Source organism: Doryrhamphus excisus, linkage group LG9 (assembly GCF_037039965.1).
Source record: "Doryrhamphus excisus strain RoL-2023G ecotype Guam linkage group LG9, RoL_Dexc_Guam_v1.1, whole genome shotgun sequence".
Taxonomy (NCBI): domain Eukaryota; kingdom Metazoa; phylum Chordata; class Actinopteri; order Syngnathiformes; family Syngnathidae; genus Doryrhamphus; species Doryrhamphus excisus.
The window spans coordinates 2095850-2123835 of record NC_136365.1 but is presented as its reverse complement, the minus strand read 5'-3'; the positions used below and the strand labels follow the sequence as shown (position 1 = coordinate 2123835).

General features: G+C 42.3%; 1 protein-coding gene across 2 annotated transcripts; it reads right to left on the bottom strand.

The window, feature by feature from the left end:
* Positions 1-27967, bottom strand: myh11a (myosin, heavy chain 11a, smooth muscle). Of its 2 annotated transcripts, XM_058064728.2 has the most exons (42): positions 27827-27967; positions 24741-25109; positions 24443-24599; positions 21100-21127; positions 18232-18331; positions 18078-18104; positions 15744-15836; positions 15396-15459; positions 14917-15015; positions 14604-14747; positions 14326-14421; positions 13508-13626; positions 13265-13417; positions 13005-13178; positions 12757-12930; positions 12543-12657; positions 12210-12403; positions 11836-11957; positions 11680-11749; positions 11428-11588; positions 10939-11047; positions 10694-10825; positions 10314-10520; positions 10085-10222; positions 9292-9415; positions 8992-9163; positions 8156-8368; positions 7926-8070; positions 7334-7540; positions 7137-7241; positions 6919-7071; positions 6596-6844; positions 6312-6524; positions 6031-6243; positions 5760-5921; positions 4501-4629; positions 4342-4430; positions 3334-3457; positions 3052-3260; positions 2869-2977; positions 2611-2783; positions 1-1454 (listed from the first exon to the last, which is right to left on the bottom strand). In XM_058064728.2, the coding sequence occupies exons 2-42, from the start codon at positions 25080-25082 to the stop codon at positions 1325-1327; spliced, it is 5937 nt and encodes a 1978-aa protein (XP_057920711.2). In that variant the 5' UTR covers positions 25083-25109; positions 27827-27967; the 3' UTR covers positions 1-1324. The 2 variants fall into 2 exon arrangements, with proteins under 2 accessions (XP_057920711.2, XP_057920719.2); XM_058064736.2 differs by lacking the exon at positions 18078-18104.
* Between the last annotated feature and the right edge of the window lie 19 nt (positions 27968-27986).

The following is a 27986-nucleotide window of genomic DNA, read 5'->3' as shown; positions in this document are numbered from 1 at the left end:
TTGTTTTATTTTTTTTTAGGTTAGTGCCTAATTATGCACGTGTGAATGAAAAAACGAGAGTCATTAACTTAGATTTATTTGTAGAAAGGCGCTTATGTAAATTATTTACTTGTATTCGTTTACACGGGGTATAGCCTTTACACATCCAATATGGCGGCGACGTTGCTTCCATGGGGGAATTCTACCCACAATTAAGACTTACAGGTAGAGTATGGCGTTTGGCGTTTCATGCCCATTCGAAGTAACGGACCGCTTGTTATGATTAAACGTACCTAGTGAGTTAATCAGTTAAATTGCTAAATGTAAATATTTTTTTAATTGTGATTTTTGTTTATCTGAGGAGTAGAATCGGAGCTAAGGCGGGATATAATGGTTGCCAGATGTTCAAAAGTTGGTGCTTTTTATGCAGCCATGTAATTTTTGTAAACATTCATTCATTTTCTACCGCTTTTTCCTCACAAGGGTCGCGGGGGGTGCTGGAGCCTATCCCAGCTGTCTTTGGGTGAGAGGCGGGGTACAGCCAGCCAATCACAGGGCACATATAGACAAACAACCATTCACACTCACATTCATACCTATGGACAATTTGGAGTCGCCAATTAACCTAGCATGTTTTTCTGTTCCACACAGAGATGGCCGAGAGTGGAATTGAACCCTGGTCTCCTAGCTGTGAGGTCTGCGCGCTAACCACTAGACCGCCATACCGCCCGATATTTCATTGAGGGTGGGAGTGGGGTTGATGATGGGCGCTGCAGTCAAACCAGTTGAGAACCACGGCTTTAATTGTGTTATCAAGAAAAGGTGCTTTGAGGAAACCATAATGGAAATGGCAGGAAATATAAATACACCGCCTGCCCCCCCTCCTCCCAATTAAAACTTGAATCTGAAACTGCTACACTCGTGAAAATTCTTACTAGCTGGTGGACGCGTTAAAAGCTGAATTATAAAGTGGTGAACTATAATGTGGTGAGCGATGGAAAAATGCACGTGGTAAAATGAGCACAAATGTTCTTTAAGTTATTTCAGAGCATGTTTGGGTTTTAAAACTAACAAATGGGTTAGCTTTATTTATTTTCTATACCGCTTGTTATTATGTTACACTTATGGACAATGGCTGAAAAAAAAATGCTGAATTTAGTGTGTTGGTGCAGTGGCATGGGCGGATTGATCACATTCACTCAGCAGCATCTCTTAACTCTTAGGATTTATGTGACCACGTGACACGTGACAGCTAAAGGCAGCCCATGTCATTTTCACCTGACATGGATTTTTAGGAAGGTTGCAAATAAGAATCGGGTTAGTCGATTAGATTTCACGTCATGTCTCAGTCTGAAGATTTGGTTCCATTGAAGTCGCTTTGGGAGTCTGCCTCCTCCTCAGATGCATCCTCAACCGCCCTCCGGCCTCCGGCCATACGGCGTGGAGCGCTGGCAAAAGAGGGCTCATTTCCCCGCCTTCAGAGACACAGATTTAAGAAGACTGTGAGAGGAGGAGTCTGGACATTTTACTTTGAAAAATTGGATTTTTCTAAGTTCTGATACTTTCACATTGGAAGAACCATTTTCCTGTACATATATTTCTACAGTAATGAGTAAGGAACTCAAACAATGCACAACGATGAGCCAATTCAAGAAACAATACAAGCGGTTGATGTTTGCTAAATACAAGGATGAAGAGTCTTGAACCAGTCATGATGTGCTATATATATCACTATATTGACACTTACTATGGTACCCATTATGGCATTGGATGCTCATATCACCTCCTACTTTGGTATGGGACAAAAAATAAAAAAATAATTTTTTAACCCCCCCAAAAATTAATAAAATAAATTAATAAATTAATAAATTAATAAATTAATAAATTAATAAATTAATAAATTAATAAATTAATAAATGTCATTGAATGGTCATATCATCTCGTACTTTGGTATGGGACAAAAAATAAAAAATAAAAATATTTTTTTAAAAACTAATTTTTTAAAAATAAAAATTAATAAAATAAATTAATAAAATAAATTAATAAAATAAATTTGCTAAATACATGATGTCATGATGTGCTATATATATCACTATATTGACACTTACTATGGTACCCATTATGGCATTGGATGCTCATATCACCTTGTACTTCGGTATGAGGTGCATTATTAAAAAAAAAACTGTATTATGGAAAGCAGGAAGTGAACAAATGTAACAGTTACTGATTGTAAAAGTACCAGATGGAGGGGTAGGATTTAATAAGCTTTGCTTCTTCCTACTCCTTTTGGACATGTGGAACTGGGAACTGATTATGGGATACACTCAATTGTAATTTGATGCATGTTCAAATGAAATAAAATGGTAATTACCATTACCATTACCATTACCATTACCATTATCATTACAATAAGAGCTTGATAGGAGGAACAGTTGTGTCAGACTAATGTATTTTTGCATATGTCCATCATCATTTCACTGTTTGGTACAGTCTGAGCTCCAGCTAAAACTGCAATAAACGAGGGCCAACTGTACAGTATTACTGGCAAAAGTGTTGTTCTTATATCACAAGGTTTGATTCCCAAACACAAAGATAATAAAACCCTTTTCACTCTTTCTTCATCCTTCTCACCTGAGTTTGCTCTTCAGAGAGTTGACCTCGCGACTCATGGCGTCGTTGGCCTCGGTGGCTTCATCCAGCTCACGCTGGAGCTTCCTGCGGGCGGCCGTAGCTCGCTGAGACTCCTCCTCCGACTCCTCCAGCTGCCGCTTCAGCTGCTTCATGCGCGTGTTGGCCTTCTCCGCCTGAAATTGATCGAGGGAGGAGTCAAGTCAAAGAGGATCCTGCGATGGGTTCCACGGGTTGCTTGAGGGTGAGAAGGAGGCCTACTTGGTCTTTGTACTGTTCTGCCTGTTTCCTTTCATCCTCCACCTGCATCACTAAGTCTTTGAGCTTCTTGTCCTTCTGGCGCACGTTCTTGGCAGTAGCCTGCTTCTCTCTGTTAAAAAAAAACATCAACCTGTAAGGACTTGGATTTGGATTTGGATTTGTGAGCGTTTCCCCGGGTTTGACCTGTTCTCCTGCTCCAGCTGCTCCTCCAGCTGGGCCACTTTGGCCTCCAAAGCCGTGATGGACGACTTGAACTTGGACTTGACCTGGTTCTCCATTTCACTGAGCTTGGCCTTCAGCTCCTTGTTCTGGCGTTCCATCTGCTGCCGGGCGCTCTCATTCTTCTGGGAGGCCGAGCGCTCCGTCTGCAGCTCGCTGTTGAGCTGGTCCGCCTGTGGAGAGAACGCACCGGTTCACAAGACGGTGAAGCTGAGGGTGCGATGTGATCTCGCTGCATATGGCAACCTGCTGCGTGCTCTTCCTCAGCCGGTCGTTGAGGATCTCCATGTTGCTCTGCTCTTCTTCCAGCTCTTCCTCCAGTTGGGAGATCTTAGCTTCCAGGCGACGCTTCTCATCTGCTAAAGCAGACCTGCAATCAAGAAGCACAGGAATCAGAATCAGATTTATTGGCAAAGTATGCTCACATAAACAAGATATGTGATGTTGGTTATTAATCATTATTATTATTAATAATGATAATGCATGTACAAATAATTACTGATGGTCAATATTTTTATTAGAATATTTTCTGGACAATGCCGGAGTCCATCCCAGCTGACCTCTGAGGAGAGGCGGGGTACACCCTGGACTGGTGGCCAGCCAATCACAGGGCACATATAGACAAACAACCATTCACACTCACATTCATACCTATGGACAATTTGGAGTCGCTAATTAACCTAGCATGTTTTTGGAATGTGGGAGGAAACCGGAGTACCCGGAGAAAACCCACGCATGCACGGGGAGAACATGCAAACTTCACACAGAGATGGCCGAGGGTGGAATTGAACCCTTGTCTCCTAGCTGTGAGGTCTGCGCGCTAACCACTCGACATCCGTGCCGCCTGGGAGAATACGTGTTTACGTTTTAGTCTTTTTTTTTTTTAGGTGAAAAAAGTGTAAAATGCAATCTGTATATTTTATAACATTTGAATGTTAGGAAGGAGACCAGGGTTCAATTCCACCCTCGGCCATCTCTGTGTGGAGTTTGCATGTTCTCCCCGTGCATGCGTGGGTTTTCTCCGGGTACTCCGGTTTCCTCCCACATTCCAAAAACATGCTAGGTTAATTAATTGGCGACTTCAAATTGTCCATAGGTATGAATGTGAGTGTGAATGGTTGTTTGACTATATGTGCCCTGTGATTGGCTGGCCAATGAATGAATGAATGAATGTTAGGAGACTATGGACAAAATCTAATAAATCATATTTGATGATGAAAATACGTAAAATACGGAAGAAGGTTCATGACTGACTTTCCAGACGAGTTGCTCGCCAACTCATCCGACAGCTCATCTCTTTCGGCCTCCGCTTGCTTCCGTGCCCTTTCAGCAGCAGCCAATTCCTGCAAACGTGATAAATAAAACACGAGTTCGAGTCCCATTATCGGCGTTGCCGCAAATCGCTCGCGTTACCTCCTGCAGTTGCATGAGCTCAGCCTCGAGGCCCTTAGCTTTCTTCTCACTCTCTTTTGCCGTAGTCAGCACCTCCTCCCGGGCGGCACGAGCATCTTCCAGCTCTCTCTGGAAGTCTTTCATCTGACCCTGGCAGAGGTCGATCACACGGTAAGACGATGAGCACACTAGTGTACCTTCACCTTCAATATCACTTTTTATAATTAACATTTATTAATCATCATTTGCAAATATGATGTCAATAGCCATTATGTCAATAGTATACATGGACCCAAATATTCCAATTCACTTTGGTTTATTTGCTCAAACGGGAAAAAATTGAACAAGGATGGAATATTCCTTTAACCAATCCGATTGAGGTATCTTGTACCCGCTCAAACGGAAAGTTGTCAGGGTGCCTTCTTCTTCTTCTGTTGTTTATTGGCGGTTGGCAAGCAGCTTTTTGTGTGCATTAGCGCCATCTGTGGAACAGAATCTAAACCCTTCTATACGCCATTCATAAGTCCAGTTTTATTAAAAAAGAAAATAAATGTCCCGAGTTTAATTATAAAATATTAGCAAGATTGAATTTGATCTTTTCCTGTTTAAATTGATCCCGGGTGCGTTCTTTCAGCGTATGCTCAGATATGACGTAACACGCAGATCCAGACGTTCTTCACTTTTAAAAATGGAGGCCAGCAATCGGCACTGGACTAAGCAAAGTTTGTTTTTGATTCAAACTAAATTTCAAGACTGGACAGATGAAAAACTGGCAATACGGAATTATTCCAACAAGTGAAAGAACAACTCGGTGAAGCCGGTATCACGTGATGTTGATGTTTACGTTTTACTGGGCATGCCCTATTGACTATTCTGGTTGATTTTCACTGCGCATGTAGACAAGAGATTGGAATATTCCTTTCCATGGATACCATTGTTTCCCGAATTCAGGTCATTCGGAAAGAGAAAAAGTGGTGATGTAAAAACATGGCTACTGTGGAGTGTCTGTGGTGTAAAGACTGGCAGAGCAATGTAATATTGGTCCGTGTGGCAACACCTACCTTGTTCCTCCGATAGACTTATTGATGCACGTGTGAGGTCGTGGTGACATTTTGTAACGTTTTTGATTAGTGGTGTGCCACAAGATTTTTCCAATGTAAAAAAAAACGTGCCATGGCTCAAAAAAAAAAGGTTGAAAAACACTGATTTAGAGAATATACTGAACGTGTTTTTTAACGCCCAAAGAAAGACCTCGAAAGAATCACGATGTGTAGTCTCACTTGGATCTTTCGGAGCTGCTTGATGGCCTCATCTCGTCCCTTATTGGCCGTCTCAATCTGGCTCTCCAGGTCTTTCATGTCGGTCTCCAATTTCTTCTTGGCTGCTGCTGCAGAGGCCCGCTGCTTCCGTTCATCCTCCAGCTCCGTCTCCAACTCACGGACCTTCAATCATGGTGCACAAGCTGTTAGATTACCGATAGCGAGGCGTTCTGTGATTGATAATTGATAATTGATACAGTAGAATAGAATGGAGGACATTGTTTTCCTTCACCTGCTTGACAAGCTGTCTCTTCTTTTCTTCTCCCATCTCATCGCGACCTTGGAGATCCCGCTCAAACTGGGCTTTCAGAGCTTGCATGTTGACCTCCAGGCGCAGTTTGGCATCCTCAGCCGCCTGCAGCTCGTCCTCCAGTTCCTCCAGCTGAGTCTTCATCTCCTCCACCTGGGCCTCCAGACCTCGCTTGGACTTCTCCAGCTCGTGGACCTGCCATGAAATGCCATTTCTGTGATGCATTCAGGGGTACTCTGAATCAAGAAGAATTTATAACACACATTTTTGCCAACGTCATCCTTTGAGCTGATCAGATCCTCCATCTCCATCCTCAGGGCTTTGTTGGCTCGCTCCAGCTCCTCTCTGGCATCCTGGGCCTCCTCCATAGCCCTCGCTAGGGACAAAGCCTTGGTCTCCTTCTCTCTGGCCTCGGCCTCAGCCTTATCCCGCTCCTCTGCGTATTTACTGGAGATACTCTTCTCCTCAGCTAGCATCTGGAGGCCAAACATGCTGTTGTAGTAACAACCACAAGGAAATCATGACAAGAAGAATAACTTGACTAAACCTGATCAAACTTCTTCTGCTTTTTCTCGAGGTTTGAAACATTCTGTCTCTGGTTGTCAAGATCCATCAGTGTGTCCTCCAGCTCCTGTTGCAGACGATTTTTGGTTTTCTCCAATTTGTCGTAGGCAGAAGCCTTCTCCTCAAACTGGGTGTTGGCTGCCTCCAGATCTCTCTGCAGGCGTTTCTTGCTTTCTTCCAGCAGCTCGATGTTCCCTGACATTTCTTCAAGCTTTTTCTTACTGTCTGATAGCTGTGGAAGTCATTCGTCATTGATCCGAAATGGGACACGATATGTTTAAAAAGTATTTAAAAGCCATCAAAGACCTGGACGTTGAGGGTAGACACGTGTCTCTCCACGTTCCTCTTGGCTTCCATCTCCTCCTCGAGCTGCTCCTGCAGGCTGTTCTTGTCATCCTCAGCCTGCCGAAGCTTTGTAGAGAACTGCAGCTTCTGACGTGTTTCCTCAGCCAGCAGCTCCTAAGAACACCAAGAGCAATAACTTTGGGATTCCTATCAAAAGGTTTCATTTCCACAGTGGTAACCTGGACATCCTGGAGTTGGGAGCCGAGGCTGGAAACATCTTTGCTAAGTTTAATGTTCTTGCCCTCAGCTTCATTCAGTAGGTTTGTCACACTCTCCAGTTCCACCTGCGAGGGTGGGGGGGGGGGGGCACAAACATGTTTTGAAGATTTTTCATCCGTCCGCTTGGAAACACGGAGCACTGCAGACATTTCATTACAGTGATCTTGGAGCAGCGTTCTCCCAGTTCAGTCTTCTGCTTCTCGCTGTCAGTGAAACGGGACTGCAGATCGGTCACTTGACCCTCCAATTTCTTCCTCTTGTGCTCCCCATCTTGTTTGGCTTGAGCGAGCGAGCGCACCTCCATGGTTAACTCGGATGTCTCCTTCTCCAGAGCTTGTTTGGCCTTCTCCAGGTTGGATTTTACCTGGTGGCGAAGCGAAATGAGTTATGAATATTCATTCATTTTATACCGCTTTTTCCTCACAAGGGTCGCGGGGGGTGCTGGAGCCTATCCCAGCTGTCTTCAGGCGAGAGGCGGGGTACAATCAATCACAGGGTACATATAGACAAACAACCATTCACACTCACATTCATACCTATGGACAATTTGGAGTCGCTAATTAACCTAGCATGTTTTTGGAATGTGGGAGGAAACATGAACATGCAAACTCCACACAGAGATGGCCAAGGGTGGAATTGAACCCTGGTCTCCTAGCTGTGAGGTCTGCACGCTAACCACTCGACCACCGTGCCGCCGAGTTATGAATAAAAGTAGGTCAACATCGTGTATAAACTGGGTGGAGTCTTACTCGTTTGGATTGTTCTAGCTGCTCCGTGAGCTCCTCTACAGCCTGGGTGTGCTTCTGTCTCATCTCATGTATCTGAGCCTCATGGGTCCGGTTCTCATCCTCTATGGCTCTCTTCAGTAGGGTCACCTCCTGCTCACGTTTGGCTCTGCAGAACACACATAGAGAAAAAGTGACACTTTTGTTTTTTGGCTTTTTGGTCTGTCAACCACTTATGATTTAAAATGTGTGACCTGAGTTCCTGCTGGGTGGCGGTACTGTCCAGGGTATCTTCTAGCTCTGACTTAAGAGCCTCCAGCTCCTCCCCCAAGTCTCTTTTGATCTTTTCTGCTTTATTCCTGGCTGCCCGCTCAGAGTCGAGATCTTCCTGCAAGTCGGAGATGTGGCCCTCCAGCTCCCTGATTTTCTTCAGGGCGTTGTTCTTTTGAGCTGTCTCATCTTCTAACCTGATGGAGGGAAACCACACCTTTTTGTTTTTTACACCGTTAACTGTGGCAACTTCATTCATTCATTTTCTACCGCTTATCCTCACAAGGGCGTGCTGGAGCCTATCCCAGCTGTCTTTGGGACAGGGCACATATAGACAAACAACCATTCACACTCACATTCATACCTATGGACAATTTGGTGTCGCCAATTAACCTAGCATGTTTTTGGAATGTGGGAGGAAACCGGAGTACCCGGAGAAAACCCACACACACTCATGCAAACTCCACACACAGGTCTCCTAGCTTGGAGAGCTAAGAGATCCAAGTTCAATTCCACCCTCGGGCATCTCTGTGTGGAGTTTGCATGTTCTCCCCGTGCAAGCGAGGGGTTTTCTCCGGTTTCCTCCCACATTCCAAAAACATGCTAGGTTAATTAGCGACTCCAAATTGTCCATAGATATGAATGTGAGTGTGAATGGTTGTTTGTCAATCCTGTGATTGGCTGGCGACCAGTCCAGGGTGTACCCCGCCTCTCGCCTGAAGACAGCTGGGATAGGCTCCAGCACCCCTGCGACCCTCGTGAGCGTGTAGAAGAGCGGTAGAAAATGAATGAACGAATGATGGAAACCTCATTACCAGACCTGGCTAAGGCATTTTGTAGCTCCTCCTCTTTCTTTGCCAGCTGGGCTTTGAGGTCAGCAATCTGGGCCTGCAGGTCAGCTATCTGCTCCTGAAGATCATTGGACTCTGCCTCCAGCTTACGCTTCACCTTATCCAACTCCTGGCGAGTCTTTTCCTCTTTCTTCAGGCGGACTGAAAATGCAGCAGGAAGAAAACAATGTCAAAGAAGTGTAGTGTGTATACAATATATACAGTATTTGCTATGTAGCTTAAATAATGGTACATTTTGGTGTCGTGATATGTGAAAATGCAGTAATTACCCTCTAGGTCTGAGATCATAGACTCGTGTTTATTTTTAAGCTTTGTGAGGTTCTTTGACTTCTCCTCTTCTTCAGCCAGATTAGCGCTGAAGTCTGCAATCCTCTCCTCCATTAGCTTCCTCTCCTAGAAAAATGAAAATACAACATTTTCTTTCGTAAACTTTGCACCCTGCGACTTATACAGTGGTGTGGCTAAATTATGGCTAAATTCCAATACCATGGTATCTCCTTTACTTCAGAACTACTACTAATTGTTTAAATACTGCGCCACTCAATACAACAGTTGGACTTACAAAGAACATTAAACTCATCCCACAGCAACTTAACACCTATAATGCCGAAGAAATATACAAGCAAGTACCAATATTAGTTTAAAATGAAAAAATATATATTTTAAAATTTTCTCATATTGCAGTGTGCCTCAGCAAAACATTCATTGGTGCAATGATGTCAATCTCCCCCTGGGCTCCTCTGGCTCCCTCTGGTGGACAGTATTATGGGAAAACATTAAAATACATGTTTTTTTCATTTTTTTAAATCGTATTGGTCCTTGTTCGTATATTTATTTGGTATTATAGGTTCAATTCCTATGTGATGAATTTAGTGTTCTTTGTAAGATGACACCGTGAGTCAGACTGCAATTTCATTGGGTTGACAAGGTGTGACTTATATACGTACAAATCTGTTTTTTCCTCTAAATTCATGCGGTGGAGTTTACGATAATTGTTACTCCCATGTACTGAACCCATAATATATCTTTAACTCCAACTTAACTTAAATTTTCCTTATTCACCTTAAGCAGCTTATTGTTCTGATCTTCCATCACAAGGATGTCATCTTCAAGCTTTTTGATTTTCCCGTCACAAGTGACCTTCTCCAGCTGCAGCTTTTGCCGTGCGTCTTCCTCCTCCTCTAAATGTTCTTCCAATTCCTACACAATTGACAAAATAATAAAGTACTGAATAAGGTGAACGTTTGTATTGCACTTGTAATGAGTGATGGCGGGGACCTGATTTCTTTACCTGCATTTGCTGTTGCATCTTCTTCTTTTCTACCAGCAATGACTGTGAACGTTCTTCTTCATCATCAAGTCTTGCCTCCATCTCATGGAGGATTTCCTCCAATTCCTGCTTCTTGGCTGCTAGACGCACTCGCATCTCCTCTGCTTCCGCGTAGAGCTCTGTTTCAGCCTGGAGCTGCTCTTGCAGTGCATTCCTCTCCTCCAAAATCTGAAGGAAATGGACATTTATGGATTAAATTTATTGACTGGATATCTGTCCTCGGTTGACTCCACCTCAATGCAATATACAAAAGATAACATGGAGTTTGATGCACCCACATTAGATCAACTCAGAACAGTTGAAATTTGTTGGTCATTTGTTGGTCATCATTTGTCATTTACCGATGTGTGCTTCAAGGATATTTCCTTCAGCTCCGTTTCAAACTTTGCAGCATTTTCTTTGGATTTCTGCAGTTCCTCCTCCTTCAGGCTCATCTCTTCCTCCTGACGAGTTACTTGCAGTAGAGGCTTGACCTTTTTAAGATATGGCAAAGTGAAGTCAGTTAAAATATGACCATGTCTGTTATTTAAAAAAAAAGTCAAATTAAACCCAACTGAACGAGAATGCTGTATCGAGCTACGCTGACCTTTGTGAAGAGTCTCCACCACTGCCAGTTCCGAAGTTTGAGGTAGGCGGCACAGTTCCGCTGGATCACTTTCATGGCAGTGAGTTGTTGCTGCCTTTTGGCAAATGCCCTTAAAAAGATCAACAAAACACATTTTATGCACATTTTATGCACAATAGCAATAGTGCTAGAACAAATACAGATCAAAAAATTAATTCCATTAGCAGGTGATGTGAAAAATATTCATATTTCTTCACTAAACTGTACTATAAATGTATTTTCTGTATGATTCCAATCATTTTAAAAACATTTTCTTCAGTAAAAATCGCTGAATTAGCAGATTTCCTGATCAAATACTGGGAAGTCTCATCGGCTCAGCCTACTGTTCGAGTGCAGCTACCAGTGTGTATTTGTCAGCATATCACCAAAAATATAATGTTGCAGAAACATTTAATATACACCATGACTTTCTACAGCCTATATAATGTCTTTGATGTTGCATGGTCGTACTTTCTGGCCAAGAAGCCTCTGGCCTGGGCCTGGAAGGCAATGATAATCACAGTAATCTTCAGGTCTCTCTCCTCCTCCAGCTGGGCCAAAACTCCAGTGCGGAAAAAAATCTTACTCTGCCCAATTCTGTACAGGTTTGGATCCAGGTCTAGATGCTTGATCTGCACAGAAACATCAAATATTGATGATCCATAACTCAGTAGAAAATGCCATAAATGGAAGGCTACTTTTACAGATTAATAATAAGTTTACCATGAGACAACAAGCTTGTTTTCCGTCCATGAAACCTTTAGGAATGGCATTTGCTGCCAGAATCTCATAGCTGCAAGAGAACGGTTTACATAAACAGGATTAGAATACATAGTACACGTAATAGGACTGCCGGAGTTATGTCCCTATCTGACTCACCGCTGTCGGAACTCTTGGAAAACAATTCGGTTGGGGAATCCTTGTCGGCAGATTCGAATACCTTCCAGCACACCGTTACACCTCAGCTGCTCCAGAACCAGGTGGGCGTCCAGCTTCCCTGCCTGAGGAAAATAGTACTTGTTAGTGGACTTGACGGATTGATTGTGAATAGTTTTGACATGTTAAAGAAGTACACTTTTTCAATGGAAAAAATGGCTTAAATTCTGAGGAATAACAAAAACATTTTGTCCACAAATGTGTGTCGCTGGAGCCTATCCCAGCTGACTTCAGGCGAGAGGCGGGATACACCCTGGAGTAGTCCGCCAGCGAATCAGTTATTGCTATTCTTGTAGTGAATGATTTAATTTCTTTACCCTCTTCTCGTGGTTTGGAATGATGCATCTGACAAAGTTAGGCTGGGTATTGTGCAGTGTGGTCATGAGTTTGGCGAGCGACTCCTTGTAGAGCTGTCCCACCGTGCGGAACATTCCCTTCTTGGTCTTTGAGCCGCTGGGCATTGAGGTGTCTGACATCTTGGCGATGGTGTCGAGACCAACCACTCTGTCGGCTGCAGCATACAACTCATCAGTCATTGACTCATACACAAGTACTGGATCACATTGAAAGGTTTAGACGTGGTTATAGAACCTTAGCAACGTCATCGTGATAAGATAAGAATTCATCATAGCAGGTGTCAGTAAGCTCACAATCTTTCCAGAGGTCTTGCACGAACGAGCTGGAGGAGTTGTTCAGCAGTGAAGTGACATTGTCGTTCAGAGGGTCCATGTTCTTTGTCAGCCAGGCTGTGGCGTTGTAGTCCACCTGTACGCAAAACAGTTTGGCTTCACTTCCCTTGCGTATCACACAAAAAGCAACAAAGCCCAATCATATCTCAACTGATGCTCTTCCTCTGATCCTCACCTTTCCAGCATAGTGAAGAATAGAAAACTCCGTCTTGTCTTTTAGCTGTTTTGGTTTAGCAAATTTAACATGGTTTCCTTGAGTGTTCATGAGTTTCTCCACAAAGGAGATATCTGTGGCTTTGGGGAACCAACACTCTTCATCCAGCAAGGCAAGAATGCCCGGAGGGTTGTTCTGCAAAGAATATGTAGAGATTGATAAGCGAGACACTGAACGCATCATGTTGTCATTATCTTAGCGAAACTCACCGGCCTCTCAATGAGCTCGATGCAGGGCTGAAGGTCCAGGCCAAAGTCAATGAAGTTCCACTCGATACCTTCTCTCTGGTACTCCTCCTGTTCCAGGATGAACATGGTGTGGTTGAAGAGCTGCTGCAGCTTCTCGTTGGTGTAGTTGATGCAGAGCTGCTCGAAGGAGTTGTCCTGCAACAGATGTGACATGAAGCTGTTCAAGCACATTAACCATAAAGTGTTCGTCTCTTGAACTTTGATTGTGAGAGTTTCCATACTTCAAATATCTCAAAGCCAGCAATATCGAGGATTCCCAGAAAGGAGGCCCCCTGCCGTTTGGTTTTGTCCAGAGCTTTGTTGACTCTACCCAGGATCCAGCGGAACAAGCGTTCAAACACAGCCTTGGCCAAGGCTTCGATGGCAAAGTCAGCCTTGGAAGCAAATAAGTAAATCAAGAAAGACACATCCACACTACCAACATGTCCTTTTTGGATCCTTGTCTCGTGATCGAGTCACGTTACCTGCTCTTTGGTCTGTGCCTTTTGGACCACCTCTCTGCCCACTTTGATCCGAGGTGTGAGGATGGCACGGGTGAAGTCTGTCACATTGATACCCTGCAGGTGACACACCTTCTGAGCCGCTACAAAAAGGAAAAATGTATGCAATGTAATAATTAAAAACAGATTTGGTGGACCTTTCCCGTGTTTTGTTTACAATAAGTTCACTGAATTTCATTTTTGTCTTTTATTCCTTTCTATTCCGTGGGAAAACTTGATTCCTTTTACTGACTTGAGTTCTTATGAGTCGCGATTCACTCTAACCCAGGGGTCTCAAACTCAATTTACTTGGGGGCCACTGGCGCTCGGGTCTAGGTGAGACTGGGCCGCATCAGGTTTTCCAAAAAAAAAAACAAAAACGCATTTATTAAAAACAAATTTTTTTGAAAACTTCACTTTGGTTCCAATTTTCTACAAGAAAAGCTCTGATAAAACATTCCACTGCTCTCAAATATCTTACTTTTTATTTTTCTACACAAAATAAGATGAAAAATAAATAAACAAATCAAGATTAAAGAAAATCAATCGGTAATAAATAAATAAATATAATAATAATAATAAAACGGCAAATAATAAAAACTTAAGAAACCATATATAGTTGGTGGGTAGACAAATTAGACAGATCAGATTAAAATGAACAAAGCATTATTAGAGCCCTGTAGACATGACAAAACACGACTATAGTCACATTTATACTCTTTTTATTTACAACATATTGCGCAACTGCAGGGTCTAGTGAGGATAAGCGGTATAGAAAATGGATGGATGGAAAAACATCTCACCTGTGTTATCAGGCATGGTGGCCTGCTCCTGATTCCTTTCCTTCTTGAACTCAATGTTTCCCAGCTGCATGACTGTGGAACACACTTTCAGGATATCTAAAACACAGTGACGGTAGAGGTAAACATTTATTATTTTGGTAAAAAAATATATTTTAATATACTATTTTACAGGAGTCCCTCATGATACCGGATCAGTAAGACTTGAACCACCGATCCATCCTACTCCTCCTACTTCCAATTTAAATCAAACAAGGTTAGATGAGTGTGATGACTTGTACCAATTCGATCCTCTTCTGTAATGCCCATGATGGTCATGGCTTCCATTGTCTCTTCATACAACTCATCATCCTGCTGGCCTGGGATCTGGACGTGGCCCGCACTTAAGAAGCGGTAATTACTGAAGGGCTCCAGAAGAAGCTCCTCTGGAAAGAAAAGCAACAGCAGTGAGTGTTTTTTTAATCAATTGATCTTGGCCTAACTTTACAGATTTAAACAAAATAACTTAATATGATAATTTAAGAAGTAGCAATACTATGAGTGTGGAGTGTCCCTGCTCTTCCATTGACATGGTTTAAATATGTTCTATGTTACCTCTCAGCTTGTCCTTGGCGCCAGCAATCATGTAGTAGAAGATATGGAAGGCCCTTTCTGTCTTTGCCTGTCTGATACAACGAGACTTCTCCAGAAGGTCTGAAAACCCAGCAGTTAAAGGACACCAACAATCTGCTCATTTCATGGATGTTTGTCGGCTATCTGAGGTCATTGGGGTCATTGGGAGTGACCAGGATGGATAGGATCAGGAACAAGTACACCAGAGGGACATTACATGTTAGAGGCCTTGGAGATAAAGTCAGAGAGGCCAGAGGAGAGATAGTGAATATATCGGTAGAAGGATGCTGCGTTAAGAGCTGCCAGGTAGGAGTGGTAGAAGAAGACTAAAGAGGAGGTTTATGGATGTAGTGAAGGAGGACATGAGGGTGCAGAAGACAGGGTTGGATGGAGGAGATTGATTTGCTGGGGTCAAAGAGAAAGAGGAAGAAGCTTTGATGAGTCCAAACAATGGAGGATACAAGTCTCAATATTGGCTCCAACAATGTAGCCGGTCACATCAAAGTTGATGCGAATAAATTTACCCTGTGAGAGAAATGAAAATATGGTTATGCACTACAATGGCACGCTTGGGCCTTAAAGCCTTAAGGGCCATCCTTAAAGGGCCATCCTTAAAGGGCCATCCTTAAAGGGCCATCCTTAAAGGGCCAGCCTTAAAGGGCCAGCCTTAAAGGGCCAGCCTTAAAGGGCCATCCTTAACGCTCCAGCCTTAAAGCTCCAGCCTTAAAGCTCCAGCCTTAAAGGGCCATCCTTAAAGCTCCAATTGTTTAAAGCCCTAAACAATTCACATAGCCAAGGTAAAAACTTACAAATCGGGAGGAGTTGTCATTTTTGATGGTCTTGGCATTTCCAAATGCCTCCAAGATGGGATTGGCCTGCAGGAGCTGCTTCTCCAGCTCTCCCTGGTGATGACAACATAGTTACACTTGGACTTGAGGTGGGATGCAGACAGGCCAGAAAATACACACTACGATTGTGCGTGTCTAGGGAAAACAACGACAAAAGACTCAAAAATTTGAAAAAAAAAAATTCTTACAAATGGATCTACAGCAAACTGTGTAAAAAAAATCTCCAGGATTCCAGTAAATTATGTAACGCAGACATATGACTTGAGGTTGTGAGGCAAATAAGGGGAAGCTGATATATAAACAGATAAGCAGGTTGAAGGGAGAGGTCATGTTGATTCATAATGTTACCAGTGCATTGCTTCTGAGGAATCCATTTGCATGTGTTTGCCGAACTAAAGTGATCCTGACCACAAAAAGCCCTCCAGAGATGCAGTTTGCTCTCAGCGTGATTTCTTAGACTGCGGGCTTGCGGACACCTCATCAGTGTGCATTGAGCTAATCCGCCTGATCAAAGTGGTCTGTGTCAGCGCAAGTCAAGGTCAGATGCTGTTGACCTCCACCTGCTACAAAACACTACCTCTATTAGCCCCGTAAATGCACGGTAAATGAGACTGGCGTTAACAACTCCAGCTTGATTGAAAAGAGTGAAGGGATAACAGTCATAGGGCATCGCTGCTGAAAGAAAAGAGAGGATACAGACCAGCTGAGGTGGTGAAGATCAGAGCTACTAAAGCAGAAAGGATTGCCTTGTTCATTTTAGCTGCTTGAAAGACACTAAAGAGAAGAGGGGAAAATAGAGCACAGAAATGTAACAAGAAAAGGTATAGTAAAGATTTTCTTTTGGTATCATAATGCAGATATGTAAGAAAGCATTAAGGAAGCAAGGGAGACCAACTTGGGGAGAGAACATATAAACAATTGACCCAGTGAGGTCAAACATCAGCAGGTACAAGTCACATGTCATACACTCACTGGCCACAACAGTAGTCAATCTGAACACTCATTCATTCACTCATTCATTCATTTTCTACCACTTATCCTCACGTGCTGGAGCCTATCCCAGCTGTCTTTGGCCGAGAGGCGGGGTACACCCTGTACACAATCACAGGGCACATATAGACAAACAACCATTCACACTCACATTCATACCTATGGACAATTTGGAGTCACTAATTAACCTAGCATGTTTTTGGAATGTGGGAGGGAGTACCTGGCATGCACGGGGAGAACATGCAAACTCCACACAGAGAAGGCCGAGGGTGGAATTGAACCCTGGTCTCCTAGCTGTGAGGTCTGCACGCTAACCACTTGACCACCGTGCCGCCTGGGAGAATGTGCAAATGCTTTTAAATATTCTAACCTTGATGTGTTTACGTTTTAGTCTTTTTTTTAGGTGAAAAAAGTGTCAAATGCAATCAGTGTATTTTATAACATTTACTTATGGACAATTTGGTTGTCGCCAATTAATCTAGCGTGTTTTTGGAATGTGGGAAAAAAGCGAAGTACCCGAAGAAAACCCACACATACACGGGGAGAACATGCAAACTCCACACAGAGATGCCCGAGGAGGAATCAAACCCTTGTCTCCTTGTCAGCCGACTGTTTGTAAATTAATATTCTCTTTGTAAATTAATATTTATGATAAGCTCCTTTGCGCAACACTGAGACCACGAAATGTTGTGACCACTGAGTGTATAATGTTACAGGGCAGCTCAGAAACAGGTTAAAAAAAAAGAAAAAAAAAAAAGATGCCTGGCAAGTGAGTCATAACAAAACCACTAATAAAGACTAACTAAATGGATCAAGTCAGAACAACCAACTCTCCTGGGAACATTGGGGGCAAAGAGCAGGAGAACAAAGACGAGGAGGGGAGGAAGAAAATGTGTTTCAGAGACAAGGAGCATGCCCACACTGTGCGTACTGGTCTGTGAGAGACTCTTTCACTGCGGGGGAGCCTTGAGCTCGTCCCCACCGGCAGTGAAAGGGTGCTTATTGAAGATGTTTGACACCAAACTTTACAGTTTACAGTTGTAAACCAGCAACACTAGATGTCGATCACTGAGCATACTGCAGCTTTGAAAGGTGACTATGTTCTATGGTCATGCAAATTCACTCTCATTGGGTAACACAGGGAAGACTAATGTTAGGGGGAAACGCTTTCTACCATAAGACTTCATCCTTAGTTATATGAAAATGGTTCTTTTGTGTCTGGGTGACACTATCTTCATGCACTTTTAAACCCCAGGAAGAAACAGCACACACAAAAACACACTTCAGGCATTCCCCTTTACTCACGTAGGCCAACTGTGATCCTGATTGTTGCTATTTGGAGGAAATGTCAATATACAGAATTAAACTGGGCACTTTCCCAAATGAATCACGAGTGAGGGAGCTGGCTGACAGACATTCATTTTTCATGAAAACATAATATTTTTGCATGCATACTTACAGCACTGCTGTCTTTCTTGCCTTTGTGCGATGAAGCCACAACAGCCAGATACTGGATCACCTTCTTGGTGTTCTCTGTCTTGCCAGCTCCAGACTCCCCACTGAGGAAGAAAAACCAGTCAAGGTAAGACAGTAAAGACTTTCAAAGAGATCTGGCCCACAATAAAATAACGATACCATCCTCAGGCTAGTAAAAGCGACCTTAAAGCAATTCACGGTATAATTCTTTTCAAACAGAAGCACAAGCTCATCCTTTTTTCTCTCTCCATAAAATGTGGCCTGTGCACTTGGGTCCTTAAAAGAAAGACGAGTTGAACAATCCCAGAGCAACCTGCCATCGGCGTACGCACAGACCAACTCAAGTCTCGGGTCCATAAAAGGCATGGGAGGCTCTCTGGGTTCAGAGATGATTCAGTCTATTTTGTCCTGTTCTTTTCTGGCAGCAACTCACAACGTCCAGACTCCATCTGTAGGCAGTTATAAGTGTTGAATAGATTCCAATGGAACTTTTTTCTAGATTTCTTCTGTGCATGACGACCAGAACAATCTACATTCAACACTTCAACACATCAATAAGAATCAGTCTTGATCGACACTTTCAGAGAGGTTGTAATGAAAAAAACATGTTCATTATTGTGACTGTAGAACTCAGTATGCTGTTTCTAATATAAGTAATAACATCATAGACTCAATAAGAAACCAAAATGTGAGAAACCGCTCTCAAGGGTTGCAGAGCTACACCACCTGACTATAACCACAATAAGCATAATAAGACAGAATATGTCATTGATCCCTGAGGAAAACAGTCGGCCACAGTAGATAAAATGTTTTTGTTGATTTTATTGAAACGTAATGTTCAGGCTAGAAATAACACAAGAAAGTATCAAAAAGCTGTACAGTGGTACCTCGGTTTTCAACAAAGATTATTGCCTTTCTTTTTGTACACCGTCTTAGTTATCGGTGTGCCTAACAAACCAGTCAAGCGCTTGAACAAAGCATCCACATGTTGGTGACCCAAGAGTTTTAGTGACTTTTAGAGTCGGGACACTATGGACAGATTCCAGCCAGGGAATCTTCAGGCATCTTGATTATGTACTATATGTTGGAATTAATAATTTGTTCATAGAACGCACGCAGAATGACAACTTTTCTCCTTCTATGAAGCACTGTGCGCAAAGTATTGATGAGTTCAATCGCGGTGCGGATTTCTGAGGGTGAGATGAATACGCTACAGAATAACCCACCCTGAAGCCAAACAAAGTTCCAAGTGCCAGAAGGTAAGAAACATTGTTGAATACATGGAATAACTCCTATACGTGTGAAGTTGCGTCTCTGTTAAAACAGGATTGCAAATGTAAACATTCCTACTTAACACATGTTGCAGGGGGAAAGGTTTGAAGGGGACACTTTTGGGCCAGTGTGTGATGACTGTATCAACTACCTGCTGCTGAAGTTTACAATAAGGTCCAAGTGAGCCGGTATTCAGCTCCAAACATCCATTTTAAAAGTTACGTTTTGAATTAACGAGAACGAAACAGCATCCGTCGTCTTCACCAACAAGAGTCTTCAATAAAAGGTAAAAGTGGTGTTAAATGTGGTAGCATTATGCACAGGTTTGCAACACTGGATATGGCTGTTTGAGAAAACACAAATTCATCAAGTAAAAATGCAATTCAACTGAAAAAAACATTTGAGATTCAATTCACAGACACAGTTAAGCAGGAAGCACCCAAAACTATCCCCCAATGACTACATACCATATGAAGAATGAGACACACACACACACACATACACAGACTCACACACACACGTGCACTCATCATACATGACATTCCGTGTACTTCACTGGTAACATTTCTGCCATATAAGGCTTCATTCAACTCGCCTGCTGAGCTTTGGAGCAGTTGTACTTTTAACTGAAATGGTAATGTTGACTGTCGGGACGTTACTGGGCAAGCGTTCAGCTCTCATGTGTCGTATCACTTTTACTTTATCACTTTCAAATATTTCATTTCATATGTCACATTTGAGAAAACATTATACTTATAACCTTCCCAAGGCAATGCCGTGGAAATAAAACTTGGATATGCTGTAACCTGGAGTAGTCAGCGTACAGCTTGGAATGGAGGATGGATTTATTATCCATTTTAAAAAGTCACAGTCATAATTGTGTAAATAGCTGGTACTGTATTACCTTTTCCCAAGTTATTCAAACTGTAAATTATATTTACAGTTAAGTCATTTTGTCCAAATAGGTTTGGACCTCTGAAAACGGAGTAATCCTGCAATGGCCTGAATGGTAAATGCTATTTGCGAGATCTCTTAAATTTACTTTTGTTTACTTGATTGTTTTATTTCAATTGTTTAAAAACTAAATAAATAAGCCACATCCGGGATATATTGTATATTCAGCAGTTATACACAGAAATGTAATGAAAATAAAATGAAACGATAAGCTTGGCTGTCAATGGTCAGTTCAGCTGACAAAATTCTCAACAAACATCTTAGACCAAATAAACAAATAACATGGAGGCCAAACTCTAAGGAGGTTAATCTGATTTTCCGATCAGTATGAAGGCAGAAATTCCTGACCACGACTCTCAGAGGAGAGCTCGACCTCAGTCTTCTGGGAGCACTGTAGTTGCTTTAAATAAGTCCCACAGGGACTCTATGAATACAAATATAATAGCAATATATTATATTTGTTGACTAATGTAAAGACCTTTTTTTCCATTCTGTTATTTCCAGCATATGGATTTGTCTCATTTGTTTTGCGTTGAATTTACACAGGCATTATGTAGCAGTCACATGTGTGGCATCTTGGAAAAACATTCGGGAAAAACAACAGTGAGTGAAGGTTTTCACTTACGTGCAGAGAATGGACTGGTCCTCACGATCTGTAGACAGACAGAAATAGAATTAAAAATAAATACATAAATACATAGATTTAGTAAGGTTTTTGGTGTGAATGCCCCTTGCGTTTGGTCTAAACCAGTGGTCTCAAACACGCGGCCCGCGGGCCAAATGTGGCCCGCAGGACACTAGTTTGAGCCTTGATATGAAAGTTTAATGTTAGTGCGGCCCGCGCAAGTTTGATATGGATGCTGTATGGTATCATGTACCCAGAAAAAATTATTACGTTTGATTCATGTTCATGTTAAAGGTTAAATAACTGTTAATAGTTATCCTCCCTATCCGTGTGGAAGTGGTTTTATCAGAGCTTTTCTTGTAGAAAATTGGAACCAATGCAAAGTTTTTTTAATTTTTTTGTTTTTAATAAATGCGTTTTTTTTTTTGGAAAACCTGATGTGGCCCAGTCTCACCCAGACCCGAGCTCCAGTGGCCCCCCAAGTATATTGAGTTTGAGACCCCTGGTCTAAACGGTGAGTTGTATACTGTATGTGCATCACAATTGAAGTTGCTTCAGAGAATCTTAATGAGGTTCATTCATTTTTCTGAATTTGAGGCCAAATATAAAATGCTGTATAGAAATATTTCTAACGAGACAACTCCCCAAAGGACAGCATGACAGACTGAGAGAATAATTCTGTGAATGGGATCCCTGCCAAGCCGGTGGTACAAATGTTTTCAGAGCTTAGATGAAGCTCTGCACCGCTCTACTACTCTTCCGTGGAAACTGCTTGGCACTGGGTGCAAAAGTAGTAGGAGTAGGATTCAATATTAAGCAGTATTATATATATGAACTGTTTATGACTTTCTAAGTATGATTTTTTTCCATTATCAGAGCCCTATAGACATAAAATAACACCCCTATAGTCAGTCACCTTTATATTCATATCCTTTGTTTACACGACATTGTTAATGTCTATAGTATCAGTGCAGGGACACAAGAGATGGCCATGGCTTTAAACATAGCATGCTAGCAAACTAACTAGTTAGCCTCCAATTTATTTATTTTAAACTTGTTTCTAACACTGTGTCAAAGAAGGACAAAGTATGATTATAGTATGATTATAATACATGAGGAAGAGTCCTCCCCACACCAGAGATAGATTGCACCCCTGTATGATACTGTGGCATACACTTACGTACATACCAACTATTGCTTCCTGTATCACTATATTGCGCAAAGTTTTTCCAGAAGGCTTTTTGTACCGATGGTAATGTGTACTTTTGTTGACAGAAACTGCTGTAGAAGAAGAAGAAGAAGAAGATGCCACCGCGTCTTGTAGAGTAACCTAACACCCACGCAAACAACCACGTGCAATGTTTGTATTGCACAGCTGTAGCAGTAAAAATCTAAAATCTTCCCTTGATTGCAACGTTGTGGCAGAGAGGGATCTGTTCTCTTAGGAAAATAGGACTATAAAATAGCATTCATTCTACTAGTATCATGTTGGAGGGTGAGACGTAAACAAATATGGCGTCAAACATGTGGGACCTCCGCACTGCCTCAGACACCTTGCCTGCTACGCTCCACAAACACTTAGCGACAAGACAAAAAAAAAATTCTACTTTGTGGATATTCACTTATCACAGTCGAAATGATTGTTATGCACAGGCTCGTTTGGTTTCACCAAGTGGAACGATGTCATTCTGATTTAACACTTTCTTCACGCTGGGCTGCACTACATCACATCAAAGATGGTCCATCTCTGGAGTGAAGCCAACATTAACAGTCTCCTCCTGTGTTTTTTTTCTGGGCTTATCCCTCACTTTTCTCAGTTTAGCGTACGTCTTCTCGTCGGTCTTGTTTTGATTTTAGCACTGCTAGAGTGGTATGTGATGGTTGAGGTTTTCCGATTGAAGTTGAGTAGAACTGTTCTGCGTGATATTGAGAGTTGCACTCATTGTTTGGTTACCTTTTATGGCTACCTGAAAGGGGCGCAATACTAATTTACAGGCTAATTTAAGACCACCGATAAACTGCACACTGTCAACAAACTTGAGAGAGTTTGCATATTTAGTCAGTATAATTTTTAGACAAGTGGTTAGCATGTAGGCTACACAGTCAGGAGATCAGGGAAAACCTGTGGAGTTGGAAAAATAGAAAATATATGCATGGGTAATTTTAAAAGTTATGAGAAGCACTGACATTAAACAGCAATATTTCCTCGTTTGGTGCAGTTAAAATGGTTTTCACGTGATGGCACAGCCTTGCCTTAAGGAGGTGGGGGACAAACAAGCGTACTTGTATTTAGAAGTCATATATGGAGTAAAAACACTGCATACAATTGCCGCTCTCACATGTGGAAACCGAAAATATGTATTTCAGAAAACGCTATTACTAAGATAGTCCATCATAACGAGGAAAGTTCAAGAAACAACCAACCTTTTTCACTTTCGCTTAACTACTTTTCGATGGTCTTGTTTATTTCTTGTCCTCGTGCATCACACCGCGCACACTTAAAATTGGAGCAAATCATTTCGACGACATGCAAAATATTGCACAAACATCGTGAGTGTGTATGTGGACCTTCGCTTGCCCCCTGTCTGCTCACCAGAAGGATTCCTTATTTATAAACGCAATATAGACGGTTGTTAACATTATTAGAGACCTCCAGACATGAAATAACACCCCTATAGTCACTTTTACACTCATATTACCCAATATAGTAATATAGGCAGTTTTGGACATAAATAAGACTCGTGCTCATGTTGTGTAAGCAATTTTTATGCTTCAAAATGCTTAACTTAGGACATATATAGGTGTACAGTTTGAGTTTGTTTAAAACAATATATATATAACAAATCATAGGCCATATTTAATCACTTTTCTAACTATATTTTTAAAAACCATCACTGTATCTGGATCACTGCATAACCAGTTTTGAGTTTCATACTGCCACACATCAAAAAACGAAGCTGTTACACCAAATAGTTCAGCGAATTTAACAAACGAAGGGAGACCGATGGGACAGGAAATACTCTACAGACCCCCGCTCCTCTCTCAACTCATATGTCAACTCCTCAGAGACAAAGTCCTCACGTCAGCAAGACATCCAGTGGGCACGACCCCCGCGGCCCACCAGAAACAGATTCCATGGGAAAGCAGCTCATTTGAAGTCATGCCATGGCCGAAACTAGCGAAGATCCATTTACTGTAAGCACGGCTCTACCACTGACACCACTACGAAACGCTGACTCTCAAATAGGTCACAAGTGACAGAGCCACTGTCAAGTTACGTGAGATCATGTTCAGTATTGTCATTGAGACCTTTAATCTTGGTAAGAAGCTGGAATAACTATACCTTGCATCATGTTCCTGTAGGCGTTGTCGGTGATGGAGTAGATATGTGGTGGGACTTCATGACGCTTCTTCCCTTTGTACATGTCAATGATCTTCTCTGAGTAAATGGGCAACATCTTGTAGGGGTTCACCACCACGCAGAACAGGCCAGAGTACGTCTGAGATCAGAGGCCACGAGAAATGATAAATTATGCTGACAATGTTTGAACATCTTTATTTGTTATAGATGTTTTATGTATGGATGAATGTGTATGTATATGATGCTTTTGTATGGATGACGTTAGTTCATGCATACTTACATAAATAAGTCCCGAGAAGTACCTCTCACGGATATTGTGCAGCACCGAGGCCTCGTTCAGACATGTGAGCTCCGCCATGTCTTCCACCTTGCTGAACTTGGGTGGGTTCATCTTCTGGATGTCATCCTTGTTGACTGTCACCTTCTTGCCGTTGTCGGCCAGCTCCACCAGGACCTCGTCTCCGTGCTCCTCTTTGACGCTTGCAGCCTCAAAACCATGCCTCTCCGAGGGGACCCATACCAGCTTCTTGGCCGACCAGTCGGCCTGAGCCATGGGGCTGTTCAGGAAGTCCTTGTCAACGTAGAGGAACTTCTCGTCCTCGTTAGGGGCCTTCTTGGACATTTTTGTGCCAGGTGGGGGCGGACGTAACTGTTGGGAGTAAATTCAAGAGCGTTAAAAAAGAAACAATATAGTGAGGCAGAAAATGAGCCCTGGATTAGTGAAGGAAACCCACGGCTGGGGCGAGAGGGTAAAAAAGATCCAGAACAATGTTGATATAGTCAGTGAAATTCAAAGTTATGCAGTACTGCACAAATTAGCATTGTTATTTTAATGATCTTCTGGTAAAACAGTATTAGAAAAACAACTTCAATTGGGTTTTATTCAAGTAATAACGTGGAAAGGCGGCTTCATGCAACTTTAGAGTGTTGGGCAACTTGTTGCTGTACATAGATGTACTTTTTAAAAAATATAATAGTAAATTATCATGTATACCAGGTCTTTACTAGATATCTCAATCATCGAGACCACACTTTTTACAACCAAAAGTGGCACATCTTTTTTTCAACTGACCCAATCAGTTATTCTCCATGACATTTACTAACTCTAAGTCATTATTTCATTGACAACATCCATTTTTACCCCCTCCCTCTCCCTCTCCCTCTGTCTGGAGGCTTGAGTCTTGTGTTGTGATGACCATATAAGGGCCCCTTCTCCGGAGCATGGCTCTTTTCTGCGGACCTAAACAGCAAGGCAAGTGAACTCCCAAACAAAGTCCATATAGGGAATAGTATGTCTTGAGCTGCTTGTGTAGTTTACTCCAAAATGATTATTGTAAAGCGGGGAGCTCGAGGGGGGGGGGGGCGTGGGTCTTTAACCGTCATGCTTCACACAGGCCTCTGGAGGAATCAATTTTATATGCAGCGGTCATTCATTGAATTATAACATTCATTAGCTGGGAGGATGTACATGTAAAAAACTTGACTCTTCTGTTATCACCAAGCCATGGTCTAGTGAGCAAATATAAGCTATAATGACTTAAACGGGATTGCCCTTTAAACTCTTGAGTAGACAATTTAGTGATTCCTGGATTACGTGCTAAGAGTCAGCTGCTGCTTTGACCCTTCTGCATTTCACTGTACAAAACCGGCACTGTATAAATGAGAGTGGGAACTATGCTGGGAAAAAAAAGCCCCTAAATCCTTCTGAGAAAACATATAACTGGACCTCAGGGACTGGCCAAAACAAACCAGCAAAAAAAAAAAAAAATCATGTATAAATATTACCATGAGACAAAGACAAGCAATGACTCAGTCACTCAATGAACACGCTCCTCAGGAAACAACGATGATGCTCTGAGATGATAAAACTAAACAGACCTTTCCTGTATGAGGCGAGCTTCTCACACACTTGTCCTCACCGCTGTGACTTGCGATAAAAGGCTCCTGTCACTCTCTCGCTCTCTTTATTGTGTCAACACAGCCATTATATGCTGAGGACACATGTGTGGAGTGGAGTTGACAGGATAATAATAACTGGCAGAGTCAAAGACTCAGTTTGACTTCATGACCCCTTTGTTACGTATATTATTATTACTTTAGTCAAGGGCACATTTTTATGGCAGACTTATGTTTTATGGTGCTGTTGGGAGGGGGGGCATGTGGCAAAGACGTCATGACTTTGGTGATATTGTGAGCATTTTTCAATTTTGAGGCACAATGCTGGCGGAGAATAGCTATGAAGCTTTCGGATGTGGTGCGGATCCAAATAGTTGGACTTTGGTAATATTGCATTATTCGTGCATTTATCACTATATAAATTCATCAGTTCACATTTTTCTCATGTGTGTGTGTTATTATTTTTATATGTATTAATGTATGTATGTATACACACACAACAGGCAAAATAAGCACTGTTGTTTTATTCTAAGGCATTCAATGGACAAGACGTTTTGCCTCTCGTCATTAGCAGGCTTCATCAGTTCAAGTTCATAGACAAGGTGGGTAAGACGCCAGACTAGATATGACAGTTCTAGTCTAATTAATGTTCAAAGACCCACCTCGTCTTTGCGAGAGCCAAATTATTGACCCTGTAAAAGGAGGAAATAGATTGGATCTTGCACCAGGCTCTCAGACTAGAGCTGTCCTATCTAGTCATACTGGCGTGTGTCCCACTGAGTCTTTGAGCATGAATTGATGGAACCTGCTCGGATGAGAGGTGAACCTGAGCGGTCCAGTCGCGATCGATTGAATGCCCTGAGGTTACAAAGACCTGGTTGAATGAGAATATTCACCGGCACCCCTGTTGTATGTTATGGTATCTTATTTTTCTGGCAAATAAACCACATAGTGCACTGTTATTAAATGTCCAAGTTTGATCCCATAAAGTCAAACAATTTCTCACACAGCTCAATGTGTTCTGCAAAACTCCCTCTAAGCTTGGGGTACGCATTTTGGGGACTGACAAGAACATGTCATCAAAACGTCTTTGCAGGGGCCATGCAGGACTTTGGAACCAACTTTCCATAAGTCATTTACCACTAATTTCATTTTTTTAAACATTTTGCCCACGTAAATGAATGCATCACCAAATGCTGCATCACCCTCCAACCATTCGTTTTCTATGTCACTTATCCTCACTAGGGCGGGGTGTGTTGGAGCCTATCCCAGCTGTCTTGACTATTTACTATAGCAATTACTTACAAATACTTCACAGCTGATAATTTTTCCAATCACAACATAAATTACTGGTCAATATTAGACAAGCGATCTGTTCCTCAAACGCCCCACACACAGTTAGCTTGGCGCAACACAGTCAGTCCTAAAACCTGCAACACAGCATCAATGGAAATGAAAATGTATACTCACTTAAAGAGAAGGAAAAGCGTTTCGAGGACAGCGTAGCAAGAGAAAAGTTGTGGTTTGGAGCATCCGGTTCTGAAGAGGTACTCCTCACACGAACAGTCCAAAAGACCCCTGTCAAATGGCTATCCTTTCCATTTAAACCGCTCAGTGGCGCGCGTGGGCG